Here is a 23,887-nt window from a genome sequence, read left to right as displayed (position 1 = left end):
CTCACGAGCAGTGGGATGCTCATCTGGGTACCGTATCCTTCGAAGATCAGCTAAAGCTCATCTACCAGATTTGTCAAGCAGCATGAGCCACTGAACATCTGGAATGATGACCCCGCAAGTTTGATCCTCAAACTGCTCCCGAGACCAGTTTCTCAATAAAGTTCGTCGTTCTTTCGGAGTCGACCAACGCGTGAAGTGCCTTTCAGCCAGCTCCGTGGAGGCTTTGCTTTCGCTTTATTTTGTTTTTTAGGTTTCCGTGAAGAAATAGTTTCATTCGCAGATAATATAGCCGCAAAATAATCCCGCAGAAATAAAAATAAGCGTGGACTATTTGCTGCTACGGACTACTACGTATTACTCCGCCGATGGCAGAGCGGCAAGCCGCCACGGGACTGGGTGAAAGGCACTCCACGCGTTGGTCGACTCCGCCCACCGTACGGGGGGGAAATTAAAAAAAAAAATGCGGGAGCCCGACGTTAATTCGATTTAATTAGGGAAATCGGCCACACAGGGCAATAAATCGCAGTTTCTAAGAAAGCTCGGAACATGTAGATCGAGTTCCCGCGGCAAAAAGACAACTTCAGATTCCTCTTCAGTGCACCTTTAAAATTTCAAATGTCTCATCAGCCCTACAGTGGCGCCTGTCTCGGCAATCAGGTGGCGGCCCAGAGTAGAATGTACAGTCGTTTTCAAGAATACACGCACCACGGCTTCAGCCGGCAGAGCGGCCGCGGGGCCGCACCGCGGCGCTGCTGTCTCCTACCGGCGCTTGCTGCGAGGGTGCCCCGCGTGACGACAGCCTTCGACCTCACTCTCGAGCTGTTACGCAACGCGCCTGATAAAGAATATGTGCGGCGTTTGCCTGTTTCACCGCTGGGGCTCGCTTCGAAAGAGGGCGCCTGGATATTCGCGGGTGTCTGCGCGCGCCGTGTGGGCGCGAAAATCGAGTGTCATAGCAAGGTGCTCCCGCTTTGCTGCGCTCACTTGCCGCTGCTTTTCAACAAGTATAGGCTCGCGCAGCGCTGAGATACTGCGGTTTGCGACGGCGAGGCTTTGCTTCTCTGTTCTAATTGCACCATGTATATATAATTCACCTTAAGGAGGCGCATACACAACTAACGCTAAAAACACTTAAACACAATGAACTATTTACATATGTCCATGAACATACTGAGATGAGATAATTACATGTCATCGCGGCCTCCGCCAAGTGCCGCATATTTCGTTGCATCATTATTACCGCCTCCACCGGTGCCGTATATATACGCACTATATATAATGACATCGGCGCCGTTAATCCGTAAAACATACACAGTGCACATACGCGTACATCAGTGAACGAGGATGAAATGCATAAGCATGTTACACATACTAGGGCACCACATTGGCGCATGCACAATGTAATATAAGCTGTGACATAAATACCTAGCTATTCAAAAACGAGGAGAAAAGAAAAATGCCCCGCCGCTTTTCCTCCTCCTTGCCGCGCGTATTCCTAGCGCCATAACAACAGATATTCATTCTTTTGTATTCCTGTACCAGCATCGTTCTGGTTCGTGCCATTTCATGCTATTTACTTTATTCCCATTATTCAGTGTGCTACGGATAAACGCGCAAAATGTGAAGAAAAGTTGCATTCATAGCGAAAAGCATCCTCCTTGAAGGGTGATGAAGACCTAAGTTTGTCAAGAACGAAATAGATAAGAAGAAGTGCGAACAGTAGCTTGACTTAATTTGTCTGAGATAAACAATTCCAAGGATAAGCTTTTATGAAAACAAGCCCCTATTGAATCCTGAAAAATCGTGTCTTTATCTCCGAATGCCGCAGGAGGGAGTCTACTGCTTAAGAAGCCAAGTCTTCTATTTCGACGGGGGTTTCCTTGTCTCAGCTGTATGTAAAATGCAGAGGAATTCGAGGTTTGCTTGCAGTGCGTGTCTCCTGCATTTACTCGTGACTTGATCAGCTCCTTATATCAGATTAGTTGCGATTTCCTAAAATATCACAAGCTGAGACAGACTTTTTATCTGTCGAGCCAATTAACAGTTTGTGCTTCGTGTCGTTTCTGTGGCTGAACGAAATTTTAGCGTGTAAATGAACCTCTTGTGGCTCCCAAAAGCGGAGCTTCCCATTATGAGTCAGCTCGTAGTTAGCCTTCATTTTTGGTTAGTGTAGCTAAGAAAGAAAGAAGTTCGTGGTTATAAAAGGTAAAAAATTCTAAATGCCGCAATATTAAATAGGAAATACTAAAATTTGCGTTGGCATAGTAATGACGACGTGGGTCCCAATTACAAAACATATATCTACGAATTATTATACGGAAATATCGAGCGGCATGACAGAAAATTCCCGAAAGAATTCATAAAGGAAGTAAGATCACAACAGCCCGCATTCTAATAAGCTCTGAAAAATAAAAATGCTGTTCAAATGCACCAGCGCCAACTGCGCTTTTAGTGGTAGGGTGCCTGCACCCTGTCATTCCTAGTATGAAGAAACGGTTAATTCGGTTCAAGGACTTTCATCTCATGAAACCGGTGCGACGGATACGCGGCACCTCGTCACCGAGGTATTCTGGCGGGCCTATGTCAGACTATGAGCTTGTATGCTGCTGGCGCGGCTTATTACTTCCATCGAGGCGCGTATTCCGCGCGCAAAGTGGAGGTGGCGCCGATCGATACCTATTTTTACCGGCGGCATACGAGCACACATCGCGGTGTTTGCCTTTCGCCTGAGCAACGGGTGACGACGACGACATTTATTCACGCGTCTTATTGTACTCAACCTGACACCGAAAAGAAAACCAAAAAGAAAAGTTTCTCAGCCGGACTTGTTCCCAACTTGCTCGCTCCTGATTTCATAAATACCGCGGTTGCCGAGGGAGTTCCAGGACAGAGCACTTGAGGGCAACACTTGCTGCGACGCTAGCGCCATCTCTCGAAGGCGGTTGGAGGTATGCGTCGCTTTTGGCAGAATGCCACCCCGCCGGCAAAGCCGGTCCGTAAATAAGCGCGGCCGTAGTGCCTGCGGCTGCCGTCGAGGGATTCATTCAATCGCGCGTCTTAGGTCGGGCTTCACTTTGCTCTTGTACCTCCTTTATTTTCCACTCTGGACGAACCCACGAAATCAGGGGCGCCACGGGACCGCTAATCAAAAGGTGAGAAAACTATTCACACGTTCCATTAGCAACTCTACGTGCAGCCTCATCGAAAGCCTCCAAATTTAACTCGCCTACTTCGGCTATATTTCTTTCAAGACTCACGCGGTCGGTACGCCGTTCATTTGCCACTAGGATTTAGTGGCATCAGTCGACCGCGGACCCAGGCGTTTGGTAGCCTCGCCGTCTTCTCCCGGGGAAAAGCGGTAAAGTCGGCGAGAGCACGCGCTTGCGCACTGGGGCTAGCGTCGCGCCGGTATCGTCTGCTAGGCTGTTCTCAGGAACAGGACCCACCCCCTCTGGCTTTCCGCTGCTCCCATGAAGGAAGGAAAGGCTGATGTCCCGTTCCCCTTGTCACCGGCTGATGCTTCGCGGTGTCCGGCCGTTGCACTAGTCGAAAAGAAGAAAGTGTACGATAAACGTCATTTAGGCCACATCATTCCTGACAGCTCAAGGCTTTAACCCTTCGTATAAGGAAGCTACCAGGATATTAAACGCACGTGTGAAAGCCTGATTTATTGCAGGCTGCACATTTTTAAGTCAGGGGGAAAGGGAATGCTGTCAAAGATGAACGCTAGTGATTAAAGTTTCGTTTAAATGGCTGGCGATCGCTTCCGAGCAATAGCACTCAAGTATCATATCTATCTTTCGAAGTTTTTAAACATACTTCAGCTCATTTGCGCACATGTTGGAGGTGCCAAACCTAATAGTACTATACACTATAGGGCGACGAAGAAGGTGCTATTCGTTTCTCGAATTCAGGTAGTTACAACTTTGTTGGTGAAGAGGGTTAAATGCAACAGCGGCATTTAAAATTCCATATTGATAATTTTGGTCATTCTTCATAGACGGAAGTATTCGCTGATTACAGCCCGGTAGTGCCTTAGAAGACGACGCTGGCGTGGGGGTGTAGCAAATGCTCGTGTGCTTGATACAGCCGGGTCGAGCAGCTCAGCTGCTGAACAACCGCTGCTCTGCGCGGTTTTAGTTGTTTGTGCACGTGCACACTCCAGCGTTGCTTTCGGCAGCTGCGTAATTGGTGGATGTTCGGAGCTGTGCACATACTCGAAATTTGCCGTTCTCTACGTTGTAAACGAATTATTCTGACAGCAGATGCCCGTTTTAGCAAGAATCTGTGGAGCGTTTGTTGCTTCCCACTTAGGAAGAAGTTCAGCTGGCATCCTTCTTTCTTTCACGCAACCTACAAGCGTGACGAATGCGAATAAGGCTGGCCGTAAAATGCCTTTAGATACAGCTGGTGGTCGCTTCACTTCTTTGTACTATATCTCTTCCCTAAGAGAACGAAGTCACCTCAACTGCGAGTTAGTCAGAGTTGTTTGTGCGTGTAGAAATGAAACCTTATGCAGGCAGTTTTTCCTCTTCTTTTCGTATCAGTCACGCGATATGTTCAATGGAAAGCGGACTACAAAACGAAAGAGCGGTAGTGCAGTCGGCTAATAAGCCCTTCTTCTCTGGTAAAATGAAATAAATCGTCCATTAAAATTACGTCGATTTTAATTCTTCTGCTTTATATGCAGCGTTAACTAGATAATCTGGTGTAACAGTGTGGCAAAAAAAAAGAGAGCATCTGATTATACTTTTTAATGGTTTTGATGCCTTCGAGCACGTTCTTGTTTTTACGTTGATGTCTAAATAAGTGTCTAAGCGAATTCGAAATGCAAGCTGCAAGTAATTTTAAGTATATAAATGAGGCAGCAAATAAATTCGTGAATAAAAAAGCTGGGGCACGTGGCTGTAATGGAGCTCGCGCAGTATAGATTAGTTCTAATATCTGTAGCTGGAGTTGTTTTCTAAGGCTGTATATTTAAGTAAAGAATATTGATATAGTAAAGAAACCCTGAAACGATGGATACAAGCGACGGTTGTCATTTTATGCAATTTTTCACCTTAATGGCAAACTCACAATGATGTATTTCTCAGTATCGAGGCCTGTAAACGACACTGCCGTATAGTCGGATACAACTTAAGTCTGCAGTGAAGCTCCGCCCACATTCAGCCTCCGCGCACAGAGTTCCTCCACGACAAAAAAGTAGTCCACTGCTTAAACATTTCTTGTTACCTAAACAAGAAGCTTATCCCAATAAAAAAATTACGAGCTCTAGAATTCTGACACGTGGATTGTTTGATATAGTCAGACATTAAAAGCCTGACTTCGTTTACTGTTGCGATTAGCCAGCGGAGTAATACAGGGCGCCGGGGACCGCGGCCCAGTGTTAGCAACTGCTGTTTTTTTAAGTTGTATCCTACTTATAGTTACTGCGAGAAATTTATGTTAGAATTAGAAATACACTAAGGCTGGTAAGAAACTGAATTGTAAAGAAAGCGCTCGAAAGGACGTCGCTGCGACCTCGTGATTTTGTCTTCTTTCTGCGTCGTGGTCATTGCTTTGTCAGGCTATTCAATATGTATTGAATATCTTGCCAAAGTATTCCCTTATCATGTACAACAATCACTTCTTAGGACAGCCAGCTTTGTAAGGAGAACTTTTCGCAACGACAGAGGGCAATTACACATTCACGGGAATTCAGTCTTCCCCATCGGAAGCAATGACGTAACGCCTTCCTCTCAACCTATCATCCGCATCGGGGCCAGGACCTCGACCACTGACTGTTCGCACCCCTCTGTTAAATGGTACACGTGCGACAAACCAAGATTCTCAAGCGACAAGTCAAGCGACTCTACACGATGTCTTTTGGAGGAAGGCGTTTAAGTGTCTCTTTGAGTATCTTCAGACTATTTCATACCAAGCGCCTTGTTCTTGTGTTTGCTGTTAGACTTGCGTGTATTTATAGACTTTATTCCGGAGGGGAGGGGTAAGAGGGACAAGCGATCTCGTACGCACTGCTTTCATTTGTAACTGAAGAAAAATATGAGGGCCAAAGTGGCCTCATCAGAAAGAATTTTGTGTTCTGGGAGGCAGAATCGTTTACTCTCTCTGCCTTGCTGTAGGACTTTGCACGTTGACAAATTTCCGGGAGACAGCGAGAAACCGGAAGGATGGTCTGATTGGCCACCCTGCACTGGGGGAGAGGGACGAGGGGGCGTAAAAGGAAAAGGGCAGATAGAGAAATCCGGTGTAGAGGAAGAACAGGCAGCAGGCAGAGAGACACGCGCTGAAAGTAATGGGCCGCCGCAGCTGTGGCTTGCACTCTTGAGGGCTTCCGAGCGCAGTGACCTCAGTAGAACACAGCGACCGTCCTTCATCGCCAAATACACGGCATTCAGATAGCCCAGGTGTGCCACCGTGAAGCAAGGCTGCTTGCGGCTGTGGTTGATAATGTGGATGGTAAAGCGTGGCATCCCAACTTCTCGGAAGGATGAGGCTGGAGGAGCAGTGGTGCCAGCTACTGAAGAGCTGCAGGGACTGGATTGAACCCTTCTTGCACTTCCAGTGCATTTCGTGCAGTTGGCGTGTGTTGATAAATGTCTTCAAGGTCTTCAAGACTGAATTGCTCGTTTTCGACGTGGGCAGGTTCCTGGTCTACTGCCCTAACTAGCAGTAGGATCAGGGCACTCGATGCGTGACGCGTGCTCCGTCATTGAGGGTGTGCATTGCATCGATAGCGATGACCAAACGCATGTCTCGGCGTTTGGACCGGGGTGTGGCCTTGTGCTTGATTAGTGGTAACCTCGGGAATTTGGGCGCGCAGCGCTTTGTTGGCCACTGTGGGGTGTGTGTAGATCCGTTGGGGATGGCCAAGGCACGTCTGCAACAACCGTTCCTGCTTCGCGAGTCATATGGCTTCCGTGCTTTAGCGAGGCATGTGGAGGGGGAGGTCAAGTTGCAGAAATCTCTGCACCACCCCTCCCAATAGCCACTACACTCTTAGAAGACCTTCGGCGAGGGTGATGACTTCGTCGCACCTTATCACCGGCCTCTCGGTGTGTGTAATTCTCTCTTGATATTTGCTTAAGTATCGCCCGTTTCTTTTTCATGTGGGGACAATCTTTTAGCACGCAACGTCATGAGGGCCACGGAATTTGGCACGCTTTAGGACTGTTGCCCGACAAGCATCACCGCTTTTTGGCTGAGAACACGGTGTGATCAGGATGGAGGTATTGCACACGCTACTCACGTGCCCGGTCTTAATGCATTTCCGGCACTGGGAGGCTTCGGAACGCAAGGCCTAACCAAGTGCCGGAAGTGCCCAACCTGCACGTACTTTGCAATAGGATGCAGACCCCTTGGAAAGTGAACTTGATGCACTTTCTTCTCTCAATGCGTTCAGTTTGCAGTATTGTGAATTGAAAAAAAAAACAGTGACAAAAGACGAGGGACAAGAGAAGGAGTGTACACGCCACAACGACTCGATTGTCGTTGTGGCGTGTACACTCCTTCTCTTGGATTTTCTCATGGATTTCTTTCTGGATTTCGAATCCAGGAGTATTAACAGATTTAAATGACTCGTCATATCGCGTCCTATCACGTATATCACGATATACAGCTCGCTGAGAAAACAGGACTTGAAAACAGAATACTTTGCCCGCCGCTGAGTTCGAACCCGCTACTTCGATGGCAACATGGAGACTATTGTGGGCTCCGTGATCACTCCTTTGGTGTAGACGGCTGTTATATCCGTACTCAAAATTCGTGCTCCTCGAATATGGGTCATAAAGATACGTAAGAATCTTAGTTAGTATTCTGAAATGTCAAATATACATTATCACGTAAATTGCGCTGAATGATAGTGTGCTTTTATATAGGAAGTACCCCGGCGGCTCTGCGGTTTTATTGTTGAGTTGCTGAGTTTGTGGTCACAACGTCAGATTCGGACCGCAGCTTCTGTAGATTGATGGATCCAAAGCGGGGAAAAAAACTCCGGTTTGCTCTGCGATATCACTACATGCTACGACCACTATCTTCGCAGAAAGAAGTGTAAAGGGAGTGAGCGGCACTCCAGTTGATAAAAATGAGTGCACCAGACGACAGCTCACTTCATTCTTACTCCCATATAGACTTATACCCGTGCCACACGGACAGATTTAATGTCATTAAGTGCTTACTGCCTTAAGTTTTAATGGCATTCGTGCGGTGCCACACGCATAAATTTAATGGCATTAGCCTTACTGCCATTCGCGACCTACTGAGTTCACCACAACTCATTCGCCCGTGCAATGTGTACTCTCGTTCCCATTCCACACACAGAAAAGCATGCAGCTTTGTCAGTTACAACTGCCTAGCCCACTATAAAATGGTTAATTCTTAACTTTCAGCCAGATGAGGCAGCTAAACCGCATTTTTGATGCGAAGAGCGCCATTTTAACCAGCCTTATTGACTGGTACTCTCGACTTATGTGCTGACATGCGAGTTTATGGCTACTTTTTCGACTTGTAAAGCAGGAACAGCCGTATTTTCTGGAAAATCGTTTTTACATTACATTTGAACATCATTCCCGATATATTCTGCTCATTAGGAATGTTTATATTAAGATGAAACTTTTGACTACCTTGCAAGCGTTATCGCCATCGTCACTTTCGATAATGGCATTAAAAGTGGACGTGTAGCACCAACTCCGAAAATAATGGCATTAACAAACTTAAGGCCTTAAGCATTTACTGCCATTTCTTGTGCGCGTGTGGCACGGGTATTATTCTTGTTTAGAGTGAATGGTCAGCGTTATTCCGCAGCCCATCGCTACGGCGTTCCTTTTAGCCCACATACAACTTCAAGACGTTAAACTGGCCCATTCAGAATTTCAGACCTGCACTGCTCTGTCCTTTTGGGGCGCGTTGCCGAAATGATCATTCAAAACTCTGTTTATCTTCACCATAAAGTGCTCGCAGGTCGTACTGCGAGGAGCAGTGGTCGCGAGGACGAGTTCCTCGCACCTCTGAGTACGAAGGTTCGAAACGTATGATGTCTATTGGACACAGCTAAAGCAAAGAAGCACGCAAGTATACAAGCGAACTATGGACGCTGAAGTAGCCTATGTAATGACTTAAGGTGACATACATAGACTGAAGAAAGTTGCGAATGAGGCCGGTTCCACGTAATATAACAGTGTTTCCGACAGCGACTGCCCAGTAGAGGCCTGCTTTGAAAAAGCATCGGACGACTTAACGTCCTTCCCAAGCTGTCACACTAAAACACTTACTTCAGAATACGCTCTACTCGGAATATTTTTGGTAAGGATCATCACGTGGTCTACCTCTCTGCCAGTGCTTCACGAATGTAATGAAACTGAGCTAAAATTCGGATTACGTTAGCTTGTTTTAAATCGTATTATCGAATCCGGAGGCTGAAAAGTGGTTTTACCTCGGCACCAAGAGTTAACGAAAATCCGCCCTTTCTATTTTAGCTGTTTTAGGGCTAGAAGAGTGTTGTGCTGGTCTTGCTTCTTAATATTAAGTGCTTTAATTGGAAAAGTAGGTAATGCTTTATTTACTGAAAAGACATCCTGGAAGCCTTCGGCTGTTCAAATAACGCTCCAGCGATGATGGATAAACTCATTTCTTTCGCCGAGTCGCATTGATATTAAGGTCGTGTGACGCTTTTTGTTTTTCCACGCAGCCTTGATTCAAAGAAGTGACACTTGGCCCGGCGAGCAGTGCCCGACGAAAGTGGCAATAAATCTGCCCGCTTTATTAAGTGATGAGAAGATAAAACGGTTCCAGGGGGAAATGCCTACCGCATCATTAGTCTTCGTTGCAAAGAGCGTTGACATTGCCGCAGAATGTGGGGACTCGTACGATGGCCTTTGGCAGCAGCGGCAAACTGCGGTACGCGAGTCGCGTGCGGGTCCTACGTGGTGTTATCTACGTGGTGTTATCTACTCGTCCAAGCGTTTATTCAATGCTTACTTAGACACGCATACATCAGATTGTCTCTACTAGCATAAGCAAAGATCAGTCGAGGCGCTCTCTCTTCTTAAACAATGTACTTTTTATTTTTCACGGAACCCTAACAGAATATCGCGCATTACCGCACGTTATTGATTGGATTCTAGTGCTAAAAACAGGTAAGCTACCCACAAAGTGCGTCACTTCGTTAGTGAAAAATATGCCTGAGCTAACAGCTATAAATGGATTGCCTTACTGTATGCTGCTGCCGCACATAAAAGAAAACAACAAGGTCTGAGTTTTCGGCTTCAGTAACGATGTGTACAAAGTCCGCGTGAACCTTAGTGCAAAAAAAGAAAAAGATATGGGACTCCTATAAGTAAGCTGCCGAAAGCGCTTCTATCTGGCCGAGGAAACGAAACTGAAACTACCCACCGAACTGCATCCTGGAGAGACACATTTACAGATGCTCGTCCCCCGTAGCTTCGCTAGCGGTGCCAAGAAATGTTGACGCGGAGAATAGAGTGTTCCATCACTTGACAGGTGAGTGACAGGACATGAAGGATAGCATTAGAACAATGGTAAAGACCAATTAGCCTAATTAACCTTTCTAGTCAGACCACATAAATAAAACCGAGTAGGAAATTGGTCGAGTTGGGCAATCGAACCAAGGTCTCCGGAGTGCGAGACGAGCACGCTAACCACCCCGCCACGCCAGCTCGACGGTTTGCAATGAACAAAGGCGCGTCTAGCTAGTGCGGCATTTGAAGTCAAGAGTTTGACGGAAGCCCGTCTGGTCGGGATGGGACATGACGAAAAATGAATGGCACCGACCAAAAAAGAAGGATGGAAAGACGGATGGAACAAGGCTCCCGTGTGGGAGCCGAAACGTCTTTCCATCCTTCTTTTTTGGTCGGTGCCATTCATTTTTCGTCAAATACGGCATCTTCGTTCACTCCCGTCTTCCTCCCTTCCCTTACGGCGAGGTTCAGGTGTCTACCGAGATATGCAAGAGAGATACATTTCCTTTCCTCAAAAACCTATTTACCGTCGAGCAATGCGTAGAGCCGAAGGGGCAATGGTGTTCTGTGGACTCCCTGGCAGCGTTGCAAGACGCTGTCGCGTTTCACTCTTAGAGGCGAAGCTTAACATCTTAGCCACACATCAGTGACACAAGCAGCAACACTGCGCTTAAGGCTTTCGCCTCACCGCACTTTAGGTCAACAAAGTGTCCCCCCTGAATTTTTTTGGTGTTGCTCGAAAAAAGCACAATCAGTGCTGCAAGGTGAACTTGCAGTAAGAAAACAACAGAGGAACTACATGAATAAAAACAATTACAGTCTTCACACAACTTCAACGCGAAAGAGCATTTACAAAAAGTGAGTTTAGCAGCAAAAACATCAATGTATTTTTCAACACTTTATTTTTAAAGGACCCAACGAGTGAGTGGAGTGAGCGTAAGACGAATCTTATAATTTGTGTAACAGGATTTGTGTAATTGTCACTTTATGGAGAGATCCTGGAGGAAGCGTGTTCCGTGCTAGACTCAAAATTATGGTTCACTCGGTAATTTATCCACGAATTTGCTTTCGCAATCTCTTATATCCGCAATTCATCCGCGTTCGCGTCTTTCCGCGAGTTGTTTTTTTTTAAATTCATATGCACAAGTTTTAGCGTTATACGCTCTTTGAAATAGGTCAGCGCGAAAAAAAGACGAACACAAGGCGAGAGAACGACGACACGACATTGAAGAGCGCTTTGTCTTGTCGTCGTTCTCTTGCCTTGTGTTCGGCTTTCTTGGCGCTAACCTATTTCAAAGAATGTCTAACCAGCTAGCCCAGCACCAAGTTTTAGTAAAGTGTTCCCTTATAAAAATGGTGTATAGACGGTCTATAGACTTCTTATAGACTTAGTGGCCTTCGTATAGATATTTCTTCTGTTCATTAGTCTATAGAATGTCTATGGACAAAAGTCTACGATAGTGCCTTCCTATTCCGGGCTGCCTACGTCACCGGGAAAGCACAGCCGGCTCTCGGAGTTGCCCAACGCTACGCCACTCATTCGATGAAGGGCGCCCGCTTCATGAGCTATACAGCAATTGCCCGAGGAAGCGGGCTCCATCGATGCGACGTCAGTCCTGTTGGTGATAGGAACACGAGCCTTGGGTGTCATATTCCGCTAATCTCTCTGATTTTGAGGGTCAACGCGGTAGAGGCGCTTGAAAACGGTGATTAAGCAAGATTGCCTTCAATAATTAAGAAGCCAACTACAGTAGGAAAATAGACGAATGTGGCAGAGAGATGTCCAATTTTGCTGTATAGAAAAACGCTTTCGATGTATAACATTTTGCATAAGTTTTCATTTAGCAGTTCGCTCCTATCTGCTAAAAGCTTTTGGCAATTTTCTGTGACGGGACTGCCAGGCAGTGCTAGTCATTCTCTAAGGTTTGGCAGGCCAGCCATCTGTGTTTTTTTTTCCTTTATGCAGAGCAAAGATTCTCTTGTATCTTGCTGATAGACCGTGAAAACAGGACATCCGGGAGGTCGGCGCGCGTCACTCAGCCTACGAAGGCGTCGACACAAAATGAACTTGACGATGAATCACTAGAGGCTTTCCACATCGCGGCAATGAAAAAAACGGTTCTGGAGAGCTTCATTAGGTACGTGTTCAAGGATAATTGTTAACGAAAAATGTGGGGAATCGCCTTTCTACATGAGAGCCACAGTTATAGAGAATTTCTAAACGATGGAATAGGAGTCCAAGTATTTCTGGTGACAAAGCGGGTTCGTACTTCGCATTGGATGATATTCGAGTAAAAATTTTTCTTTTTTCTTCGCGCCTTTCCGGACCGTGACATGACTTATGCCTGCTCAGGGAGCAGAAATCGTGTACTAAAGGTGCACCGATACACCAGAGGTGTACCAAAAGTGCCCTGGTCAGAGGAACAGCGATCTCGGGGAGAAAGTGAAAACTTGAGTTATACACAAATTGATTACATTACATAACACAAGTGATTGCAACGGCTAAGGTTCTAATCGGATTACTGGGACAGCCGCAATTTCTAAACTGTTGATGGTGAAAGACAACGAACCTTAGACCAGCACGCCGTCACCCATTCCCATAACTGCGTTTCGAAGCCACGTTTCCGTTGGCGTTCGTTCAAAATCGCCGATCACTGACACTGAGGAGAGTGGCCGGGCCGAACACATGTCGCCTTCGCACCATATGCATATGCGGCTGTCTCCCATTATCCTTCTTCTCTGCAAGGAAAATCAACAGAATTCGCATTCTTCATTTGCGGGGCTCGACCGGAATCACTGGCTCTCCGTTTGCACCGCTTACTGCGTGCAGTCCTCGGCAAGCCTTCGCACCAGGAAAGACTCACCGTATCAGCCTTTCTCTGAGCGGCGAGACACTGGAGACAGCTCCGCACAGTCGCCTTAGCGGATCAGACAACCGCCACTAATGACGGATGCGAACGCCTGGGCGGATCTGGTTGCCGGCAGCCGCTCCCACACTTCCCAGAGCTAACACGCAATCAAAGAAAACATCGCAGTGCCGGTACCTGCAGTGCGCCGTAGTCCGAAACCATGCAGGATACTACAAACGAGCTGCACCGTTCCTGCGGACTTCAGAAGAAAAGACGTGCTTGAACCTTGCTGCCTGGCGGCAGGGCAAGCGAAGCTCGTTCTTGCAAAGACCAATAGATTTATCGAGGACGCTTTCAGACATGTGATGTAGTAATGCTAAATGTAACAGTATGTTGCTCTGTAGTAAAAAAATATGCCGAAATTTGTCTTGAAAACTGCATATGGAGGGGATGTGATGCTTGGAGCCGGTCCCTTTCCCAATCACAAGTGAGGCGCTTTCGGTTCTTGTTGCGCAGCTGTAGCGGCCAGTTTAGCACCAGCGAAGTCGTAGTGCTCTCCAGCCTAATGCCATGGCCACTGTGCCGCGTGGTGGGTCACAGTAAAAAAAAAAAAAAAAGAGGACACTAATTGAGCATGCCATTGAGCTCCTGACGCTACTAATACAGAACAGTGGTGGCGAAATCAAGAGCAAGGTTGCGTGACGTTTCTTGCTTCCGAATGGTGGTTGAAGCGTTGCCGCTTAGCTATCTGTCTGTTCTTTCCGCGTTGGCGCTCCTTTTTTTTATGTCGTCTTTTCTTTCCGTTTCCCTTTTTTTTTCAGCATATCTCTCACTATGTCGGCGTTTCCTGCACAAGCTGATGGTTTTTGTAGAGGTTTATGCCGCTTTCGGCCCTTGCTAGTGTTGCGTTGTGTCTGCTCCGATAGCGGAGTCAACGGATAGTGAAGAACCAAGTCAGAAGTCAGGCTGCTGGCATTCACGCATCGCGGTTCACGCCGATGCAGAGACGGGTCGAGGAAGAGAGAAACTTAGCAGAGATTTTTTTTACATGATGATCAAGGAGGTTTCGGTCGTAAAAAATGCACAGTGCGGCTCTTTTTAAGGGGGTCCCCTGTTCCTAGGTCTCTGGTTCGGGAATTTAGTTCAATTAAAAACGTCCGGTCAATGTCGTTTGGGTCACGTGTCCAGTCTTCGGGAACCACCCACTCAGACGTCTCCGACACACTCTCGCCACTTCCGGCAAAATGCGGTCCAGGCTATTCTTGCCGCAGTGATGACGAGCTCGGAAGGAGACCCTAGTGATGGCGAAGGTCAGACACCTGCAGTGCAGAGCTCTCCGTGGGAATGGAATGCCGAAGCTTCACTCGCGCATAGCTAGGGTTCCGCACAGGGTAAGAGGAGAAGTCTCTAAAGAACCGCCTACACAGGCGCCGTTGCTCACTGTAAACAACCTCTGCCGCATCCACCGTGAATCGCACAGAGCACCGCCGTCGCCGCCGACGCACGATACCATGCCGCTATGGCCCAAGTGGATGGCCGTGATGAACCTTCCCAGGCAGCGGCGGCCATCTGAACGCCGCGGTCTCGATGCACAGAGGAATTTGAAATGTAAGACCACCGCGAACCCGTGGGGGCAGCCGTAAGGAATTTTCGCAGACAAGCGGATGTCCATTTGAAAACCACTGTGTCGACGCTTAGAATATTTCTAAATGTAACACTGGCGGCTGTGAAGAACGTTCTAAACTAACTTTATGCCGCAGATTGTTACCGAGTAGGCAATTTACGGCGTAAATTACCATAGTACTGCCATCTAGCAAGCGTACGCTGAACCGCCATGTTTCAGCGCCGCTCGTCAGACAGCGTGAGGTCTATGCAGCGATAAACCAACGTGACAAGACAATATACGAGGACATGAGCGTGCGTAGGGTTCTCGATTAAGGGGAGCCAAGTTTCACCTCAGAGCACCCCGCTCCCCAACCTCCTCGCACCTAGGCCCTTACGGTCAAAACTCAGAACAAAGATGAAGAATGGTTCTAAAACATTTATTTCAATTTGATGGAAGTGTAAAATGTACAAAATATAATTAAGCAGTAGTTTTTCTTTCCTATGCAACATCAGCAGAGGAAGACAGTCTTTGCGCCGCTGAGGCATCAGTGTAACAAAGCGCCTCCAAAGGAATTTCCATTCTCTCCGAGCCACAAAAAAATATACATCTCTCTTTCGTTAAGTCCAAATAAAAAATGCAAAGGGTGCCTCAAAGTGACCTGGCAAATAAACAGTTCTTAGAAAGCAACATCACGGACCCTCGACCGCCAGTGTCCTCAGAAAAACCTGCATGTCCATAACACTGGGAGTGAGAGAAGAAAGAGAAGTGTGCCGTAGTGGAGGTCTCCGGAATAATTTCGACCACCTGGGCATCTTTTAACGCGCACTGACATCGCACAGCACACGGGTGCCTCTGGCGTTTCGCCTCCGTCAAAAAATGGCCGCCGTGGTCGGGTTCGAACCCGGGTACTCCGTCTCAATAGCCCAACGCCGTACCTAGACAGCCACCACGATTTCCTTCCGGCGCGGTTGAGATGTCCACCGAGGAACGGGACAGTTACTGCGTGGCTTCCTTTCCTCAAAGACCACTAAGTATAAAACTGCACTATAACTAATGACAGGACAGCTCCGGCACAGTAAAGGTATAGGGCAGACATGGCACCCCCCTCCCTATTAGGTGATTGGGGAGAGGGGGGGGGGGGGGCAGATGCACTTCCTGACACCCCCCCCCCCCCCGGGAGCACGGCTATGCGCGGTGATATTTAGGCGCACTCAGAATGCTGGTGAAGGGGGTCGGGTCAAGCGTACTTTTCTAAATACAAAATGATCGTATATTTGCGTAGTTGGGCGAAATACGAATTAGGTGCGTAGCACTTCGGTTTTCGGCTCAGTTCCGGTGTTCGTAACCATTGTTCACTTATGGCAGTTGTTCGAATAGCGATAATAGGTTAATGACCATATATGCGGAATTGGTTATTCTCTCCATTCATTGATCCCTGGCAGCCTTCTTACCACTCCTAACGCAGTGGTGCAGTGGTAGTGCGATGCCCACTGCCCTTCTACGGCAGGTGCAGCTAGTCGGTGGGACTTTGGTTGCGACCCGGCCCGCTCTTCCCGAGTAGCCTGTCGCGACTGATTGAGCTGGCAGCTGACGCGGCGGGCAGGTTGCTAGGTTTATATATACACACACACCTGGGCAGGTTGCGCCCCACCCGGTGTGCAGGTGAGCTGCCTGCCACAAAGCAGGCTTCAGAGAAACACACAGACTGACGAACAGACAAACACCCAGCGGCTAAATGCGGCAAATGGCCACTAGAAGTACTGGCGCAATAAAATGCTCGAAAATATATCGGCAACATGCTTTCCATTCTGGCATGGCCTCTGAACACACTCACAGTCGCAACAATATAATTAAAAAAACACCGAACGGTCTTGAAACTTCAATAAAACTTCGGTTGGGCCTAGTTGGTACATGTTACTGTTAAGGTCAAGGTTGCGCAAACACGGGACGATCCACAACGAAGAAACACAGATACACACACAGGCGCTACTAACGACTGGTTTATTCTTCTTAAGAACGCATACTTATACATCTGACCACGCATGCTCAAACATCATCTAGAACTACAACAGTCATGCCAAGAGGTTGTTAACGCAGACGTGAGCGCAAAAAAAAAAGAAATTGATTTCAGCTGCGTACAGAGCTACGGACGTAACACCAATACAGTCTACTGCTTTTTAATTTATGTGGTAGGCCTCCAAGGCCAGCCGGAAGTGTTAGTTTTTGCTTTTGCCTAGAGTCACAATCTCGTCACATCGCGGTACACAATTCCGGCAAGAATTAAGGTGGGACACAAGATGTGCCCCTTTGTCTGTGTTGTTCCTAACTTTATTCCCATCCTCCCTGAGTCGCTCATTTATGCACCGCCCTGTCTGCCCGATGCACATCTTTCCACTTTCCCGGTGGCGCAAGGGATGTATGATGTCCCGTGCCTGATTAGGCAGCCACTCCTCCTATCACCGCAGGAGCGGGAGCACAGCTTTGCCAGTTTATTCGGCGCGGAAAACGCCAGAGGGACGTAATGCCTGCTTGCAACTCTCAGAGCCGGTCAATTTTTTCTCTGGACGGACGCGTTCGCTGTAGACTGGTTGACCGAGTACCAGTGCTTTACATTATGCATAGCGTCACTTTTAGTAACTGCGCAGAAGGCCTCCGTTGTTCACTCCCTCATATGGTATAGTGAGCACTTCTAAAAATTTCGCGTATTTCTCGCTCTACTCTCGTTGGAGATTCAAAGGGCTGAAAACTGAAAGACGCTATCCTGGCTGTGCAGAAAACCCGTACTCTGTTCTCTCAGAGGATGCTCACGGCACATAGCCTGTCTAGCCGCGTATAGGAAAAGCATCTATTGTTGTGATTTTAAACGTGGGGAAATTTTTATCGTGTATAGGAAAAAGTGCTATAAACCGCCCCAATGGACCAAAATTCAACACGCAATATGGCTATAAAAATAGCAGAAACTAACGGCCGCCCTAACGACGTCATCGGCTACAATTGTAAGTTAAACAGATGTATCTCCAACATCTGCAGTTTGCAGTACACATCCGTCTTAGCTGAACGCTCGCACTGTGGAATTGCCGCTTCTCCAGTGTAGTTGCTCGCACAAGTAAGCCAGCAGGTGTTTTTTGTCTGTATTTGCTTTTGAGCTTCAGAGGCCGAACTGCGGCAGCATTAATGGCACAACTTAGGTGGGATAGGCCAATTCCTTTCTTTTCATCCTTGGACTTAACATCAATCTTGAGCTCGGGCAAGGGACGCGCGGCTGTGGCTGGGTACTTTGATAATCGGCTGCTGATGCCAAGGCGGCGTGTTCGTTCCCCTGACCGCAGGTACCGCATTTCGATGGAGAAGAGATAAACTCCCATGTGCTGTGCGATGTAGATGCATATTTAAGTAGCCCAGGTGCTCTAAAATAATCCATAGTCCCCCGCCCCCCCCGTTCCCCCTACCGCAGCGTCCCCATTGCCTATGCGTCGCTTCAAGACGTTACCCCTCACAATTCACGCTTATATTTGAACTTAGCAAACAAGAAGGGTTCTGCGGCTAGCCTGTGTAGTCGTATGACAGCGACAGGCCATTGAGTCATAATTTCCCTCAGTGAAATCTATCTCTATCTCTAGCGTTTGAGCGACCACTTTAAAAACTGCAAGAAGCACGCAGTCTAGACAGGAAGAAAATTCGTTCAATATCAGAACGAAGGCAGAGGTGGAAAACTGCCGTAGCGGACTAAATTGGCCCACGTGCCACGATACTAGAGCTAAAACTTCAGTACGTTATTTAAAGCCAAGGTCACCGTGTCTGGAGATTTGAACTTCAAGCGAGCCAGAGGTCAAACCAAGCCCAAGCTGCGTCACCATGGTGGCCCACCATGGTGCCGCACCAAGGTCAAAGGCTAAAGTTAAGCCAAGGTCACAGGTCCGGAGTCAAGGTCAAGTCGAAATGTCAAGGTCGTAAGTTAATTGACATTCGAGGAATTCATAGTTGTAAACAAGGACGTCAAAACAGCTGAACACGTGAAGGATTGACGTCATTATCACGTGATAGAAACTGCCGATGCCACAGCGGTAGGAGCAGGAGGTCTGATCAGCTCGTTTTGCTATTCATTGCAGCCACAGTTCTGGCCCAGATTTTAAGGCGAAAGCCTTTATTAGGCTCATAACTCGCCAGCTTGTCCGTCCACGCGAACGCGTCAAACATGTAACGTCACAACATGTAACGTCATGCCAAGTCGCGGGAGCTGTCAATAATTCGTAGATAAACCGCGCGGTACCCCGCATATGCTAAACCTTGGTCTCCTATATACTAGGTGTCCCAGCTAAATGTAACCAAGCTTTTAAAAAACACGGGATGTCCTAGCCGTCTCAAACCAAATGAGGGTTGTTTAGAGTCGCGTGACCTAGTCTGCAGTACTTTTTTCGTTTGTCAAGGTTGGCTACTTAGTTAAGCTTAATTAACTAACTTTTTAATTATTGACTTGAGCAAGAAAATGTAAATGGAAAAGTTCTAGATCACTTTGAGAAACAGCTTACTGAGACATTTGCAGCAAAGTAATGTTTACGTAAAGTAGTTTTTTTACCGGTCTTTAACCATAACCCGCACAATAAAAAAAAGGCTTCCACATGGCAACTGTGCCACTTCAACGTCCCAAGCCGCGCCTTAAAGAAAAAAATCCTTTTTTTCTGAAGTCCTCTCCTCGATGAGACTTTGGGTGCACATTGGGGCAGATAAGTGAGCGGGCTGCTGGTCACGTGATAACTTTCTTTTAAGACAAATAAATGAAGCTACGTAATCGTAACTTGACGGAAATAGCACTACTAGCGGTTTTTCGAGGCGATCTAAAACTTTTTCATTGACACTTTCTTCCTGAAGTCAATAATTAAAAAGTTAGCTAATTAAACTTTGAAATTAATCAACTTTGAAGATCGAAAAAAATACTGAAGACTAGGCCACGCGACTATGAACAACCCTCAGTTGGTTTCACTGGACTAGGACACTTCGCCTTTTTTAAAAGTTTGGTTACATTTAGCTGGGACACCCTGTATATTCTAGTGTGTGAGCAGTTCAATTTGGACCAGTAGGAGTTATCATTGGTGCGCAGATTGCGCACCACTTAAGCGTAGAATGTTCGGAGTGGTATCAAATGGTTCAATGCATTACGGAGCAAAAGATTACTAGTCGAATCAAACGTAGCGTATCATATGGATTCGCACCGACGACCATTGGATCCCAAAACCGTGACTTCTTGAAACTTTAAACGTCCATTACGGCCAAACTAATTTACGTAGAACATTTGAAGTGGTGTCAAACAAGTTGTCTTCTTGCGCTGTATACGCTGGAAACGAAGGTGTAGTATGTCGTCACTCATAATCGGTTAATACGAGCATAACACCAAACAAACAGAATGAAGAACCAGAAGCGTTCCAAGCAGCGGAGCAGGATGTCGCAAAGGCTTTCGCCTTGCTGTACGTAAGGTGACTTAAGTGCTCCCCCTGAATTTTTCTTTTGCTGAGCGCAGGAAATGGCACTATTTCGAAAATGGGTATCGCAGAAACTGCTGCTTCCTGCAGTTGAGTAGCGTTGGCGTGTTCCGCGGAGGCTGCGGTGGCCGGTATTTGGGAGAGGTCAAACGCAAGAACACCTTGATTTGTTTGCCACGCTATTGGCAAACATTGATTTCATTCACCGCCGGTGCAGTCTATCCTGTACCACGTATGCACTAAAGCTGCTTCTCTGGAATCCCCTATTTGGAGCTCTGCTTCCCCAGCCCAAAGGCAATATGGCTGCGCCTACAAAGGCATAAATTAGAAAGGTGCAATGAAACCTCAGATAACCCAGTTGAACTTGAGCACCTCCTAATTCACAAAGTTCTTCGGGACTCAGAGATTCATTCCTGAGGGTTTAAACATCGCAGGGGTCCAAGCGAACAAATTGGCGTCCTCAATGCCGGTCATTTTTTTCCTTGGGCGGACGGACGCCTTCGCTGTAGACAAGGTGACCACGTACAAGTGACTGACGTTCTGCTCAACGGCACCTGTCGGAAATGAGCACAAGGCCACCCTTGTTCACTCTCTCAAATCGTGTCGCGGATGCTTCCAAAATTTCGCTCATTTTTCACTCAAGTCTTGTTGCACTGTCAAGCTATCGAATACCGAAAGAAGCTGTCCTGTGTGCTGCAGAACCCCTACTGTGCTCTCTCATAGAAAGTTCCTTCTTCACCCTTGCAATACGGTGGTGCTCAACAGAAAAAGACAAATAAGGGTAAAAAGAGGGCACTTTATAATATCTAGTCATCTATCACTATACACGATGTGAGCTGTCTGAAGATTATATGAAGCGCATATCACTGAGCTTGTAACTATCGAGCGGACCATAAGTTTTATGCCACATAAGTTACGATAGCTGCGCATAGGAAAATATCTATTATACTGACTCAAAACGTGGGCATATTTTTAGTATGGATAGGAACAATTGCAAAAAACTGCCGGAATACGCAATTCAATCAAAGAAGGGGAAGTTAGAAGAGCAAAAACTAACGTCCACCTGAATGGCGCCAATGGCAAGTTAATCATCCGTATCTGAAACACGTGCAGTTGGAGTAAACATCCGTCCCAGTTCAACGGTCGCACCGTGCAACTGCCGCTTCTACGGCGCAGTTGCCTGCAAAAGTAAGCCAACAAGTGTTTTTTGTCTGGATTTACTTCTGAGCTTCAGAGACCCGACTGCAGCGGCAGTAGCGATACACCTGTGGTGAGATGGGCCAGCTCGTTTCATTTGGTTCTTGAACTAACCCTCCATCTTGAGCTTAGGTACCATTTAGGCACTGTGTTTAAGACAAGTATCGTATGCCGGGCCCGGCAGTTATTTTCCTGAAAATATTTTCTTTTAATTTCGACCACACTATCTTTGCAAACTTTTGAATTATTTTCTAAAACGCCCGGTATATGATGCTAGGTATGTGACTTCAAGCAAGGCAACATTTTTATTCGGCTTTCATTAATTGCGGCAGTGCACTCAGGAGCATTGCGTACTCACTGTTAACCCTTTATTGCCCAGCTTTGTTTAGGAGCAGTAGCTAAACGTTTTTTTCCCACATGCAGAACATTTTAAATTTTTTGTTGTCGTCTTTTGTAAAACGCCTAATGAACTTTATAATATGTCAAAAAAAGGCAACTGCTCTTCGGTGATTTATTAAAAAAGGGCACTGAATGCAGTCGATTGACTAGCCATTGCGCAATGACGACAAATGTTAGCGACAAGTGATTGCTTGCATGAGGGCAGGTTGCTGTACGCGTGCGCCACAAATGTCTTATTACAGCCAATTGTAAAGAAATCGAAGGCGGTAAGTATTTCATCTACATAGCCTAGCAATCGATTGTAGAACGCGCGATTAAAGAGAATGTAGAGGAATTGGAGGTTTTTTGCGATTAGAAATGAATCTTTTTGTCCACAGCTTATATATTTTTCTTCATGCACTGAAAGTTACTCCCTATAATTTTAGATGTTTGCGGAAGGAAAAATGTTCCATGCTGAGGGAAGTGGCGTCGTTAGCGTCAAGCTGTTCATTAGGAGGAAGCGCGCACTGCATAAAAGCGTGCTCTGGTCTTCTGTTTCGCCGACGGACGTCTGCAATCGAGGAAAAACCCGCGGAGCAGAGAAGTCTGCTTGCAGCTGGATATGAGACCCCCCCCCCCCCCCACTGTTTGCTTTATTACTTGCAGGGATTTCTGTTTATCTATTCGTAAACCTCGTTCAGTATAGCGTGAAAAGAGTCAGCGTCCGTGTCACTATCTAGCCAACTTACAACTTCCTATGACGAGGAAATCTGAGCTGCGTATTCAGATGCGCAGGATATAAAGAGTTGCTGCTGGCTTCAGCAACTTATGTGGCGAAGGCTTCAAGAACAATGCTTATGCGCTTGCTGATAAGTGGCACGAGGGCTAGCTGTCGCGATCAGCTTTCCTGCGCGTGTATGTCGATATGAACGGGATCGAACGGCAACGCCCGCGCGAGACAATCTCCTTTACAAAAGGCGAGCTATCAGATTCCGCTCTGCCAATTATTTGCATGGTGAAGCGAAGGCCATGACAACGTCGCCACCGACCGTAGACGTTTCACAACAGTGGCCTGTGGCGTTGAACACTCAAACTGTTTGGGTGGCGCACGTAAGTGCGCTGATCAAGTTTTTGCGTGTCAAAACGAAAAAAAAAACGACTGGAGGAGTCCCGTGGTTAATGGCTTCCGGTGCAGAGGACGATGTGCGGGATGGGAATCCCGAAAGCGCCGGCCGCGTTTCTATCCAGACGAAGTGCGAGAATGACCCTACTGCTTTTGGACCTCCGTGCACATTAAAGAACCGCAGGGGGTAGAACCGCTGTGGCGCCCTTCATTATGGCGTCTATCAAAGTCAGCGTGCAATTTCTGGACGTAAGAATATTATGAATGACGTCACAACGAAGTTTGTGGTTGCAGAGACGACGTGAGCAAGACAAAAAATCGAGTATGCCCGCCTCAACAAACCTGGACACCGCGGACTGCGTCGTCTTCGGCGTGCTCACTGCCGTGGGCTACCTGGTCGGCGTATACTTCTCTGTCGTCAAACGACGGAAAAAGGTACGTGCTCTGACCGGCCTACAAAGGTGCGAAACATTTCTCGGATTTTTGAAGACGCATCAGCGCCTTCGTAGACATACAGGTCAGGCGTAAAAGTCGTATCTGTAAGTGTCCCGGAGGACATGTCCACCATTCTTGGACTGAATCGTTCGAATATTTGAAAACTGTAAGGTACTAGTATAGAAATATTGGAGGTAATGATCCACTCTTCCGATATGTGGCGAAATGTTTCTTTTGTAGTGTTTGCATCGCTATATAAAACCAACGGGGAACGGTTTTGTTGATATATCAAAAACGTTAATAGCCAAAAATTCAAACCTGCCGATAGGAGATCCGCGAATATATTG

At 47.0% G+C, this 23,887-nt stretch overlaps 1 protein-coding gene across 1 annotated transcript in view; it reads left to right on the top strand.

Moving 5' to 3' along the window:
• The first annotated feature begins 3,024 nt into the window (after positions 1-3,024).
• Positions 3,025-23,887, top strand: part of LOC149356657 (putative sodium-dependent multivitamin transporter) — a 65,940-nt gene continuing 45,077 nt past the window's right edge. The window contains exons 1-2 of the mRNA XM_089577807.1: positions 3,025-3,152; positions 23,400-23,540. Of these exons, the coding sequence (XP_089433933.1) occupies positions 23,430-23,540 (111 nt within the window). The 5' untranslated portion in view covers positions 3,025-3,152; positions 23,400-23,429. The remainder of the gene's footprint in view (positions 3,153-23,399; positions 23,541-23,887) is intronic.

This window comes from Amblyomma mixtum, chromosome 3, assembly GCF_055824585.1.
Source record: "Amblyomma mixtum isolate Tamu chromosome 3, ASM5582458v1, whole genome shotgun sequence".
NCBI lineage: Eukaryota > Metazoa > Arthropoda > Arachnida > Ixodida > Ixodidae > Amblyomma > Amblyomma mixtum.
Note: the sequence above shows the minus strand (reverse complement) of the source record. Positions and strands in the feature narration are given on the sequence as shown.